At 39.3% G+C, this 777-nt stretch overlaps 1 protein-coding gene across 1 annotated transcript; it reads right to left on the reverse strand.

The window, feature by feature from the left end:
* Window positions 1-7: 7 nt before the first annotated feature.
* On the reverse strand, window positions 8-698 carry PHALS_15470 (uncharacterized protein). Its single transcript, XM_036407458.1, has one exon. It carries the CDS (start codon window positions 290-292, stop codon window positions 104-106), a length of 189 nt encoding a protein of 62 aa, XP_036263158.1. The 5' UTR covers window positions 293-698; the 3' UTR covers window positions 8-103.
* Window positions 699-777: the final 79 nt, after the last annotated feature.

The raw sequence follows: 777 nt of genomic DNA on the forward strand, positions 1-777 counted from the left end.
ATGTTACTGTGAGCACTTTTGAAGTTCAAATGCGACTTAGATAACGAAGCCAATTCGATCTTCCCATGCAATCAAAAAACAAATGTCTCGACATTTCAGATCTTCATATTTCTGCCTCTTGGCACGCTATAACAAATGCGTAGTGGTCGCGAGATTCATTGCTTCTGCCAGTGAACGACAGTCGAGCAAATGCTTTTCTATTTGCTCGCGTCATTGGCTTTGAAAATGATCTATTCTGAATGGCACTGATGTAAGAATGTTGAGACTTTGATTTTCTTTTCAAGTCCCACATCGGTTCCTCCACGATCAGAAGACGAAAATGCAGAATAAATGGGCGTTCATGGTTGTGACGATTGACGAACAGTAAGACAAAAGCCACTTTTGAAGCAAATTGCGCTGAAATCTATGCGTATCAGTGTTCAAACTTGACTTTGACGTGGCATTTTCTGTAATTTTTCTTGATTGGTCAAACGTATGAAATCATACATCACATAATACGATTGTTTACAAGGTCTATTCGTCAGCGAATACAATTGAAATATTGCGGCGACTTCTAGATCTTTGAAATTTGCGCTGGAACATGCGAAAAGAATATATTCAGAAAAATACGCGTCGGTTATTGTCACCAAAATCGCAGCAGAGTAATCGAAATCGTGTCTTGCTTTAGTACAAGCAAAGTCACGGCAGCAAAAATGTTGAGCAGCAAAACGGCGTAGAGCTTAATCGCAGTAACGCAAGGTGTAAAACATTTGAAAATATCACCAAAGTAAGATCAGT

The sequence above is a fragment of the Plasmopara halstedii genome (genome assembly GCF_900000015.1).
Source record: "Plasmopara halstedii genome assembly, contig: Scaffold_525, whole genome shotgun sequence".
In the NCBI taxonomy this organism is placed as follows: domain Eukaryota; phylum Oomycota; class Peronosporomycetes; order Peronosporales; family Peronosporaceae; genus Plasmopara; species Plasmopara halstedii.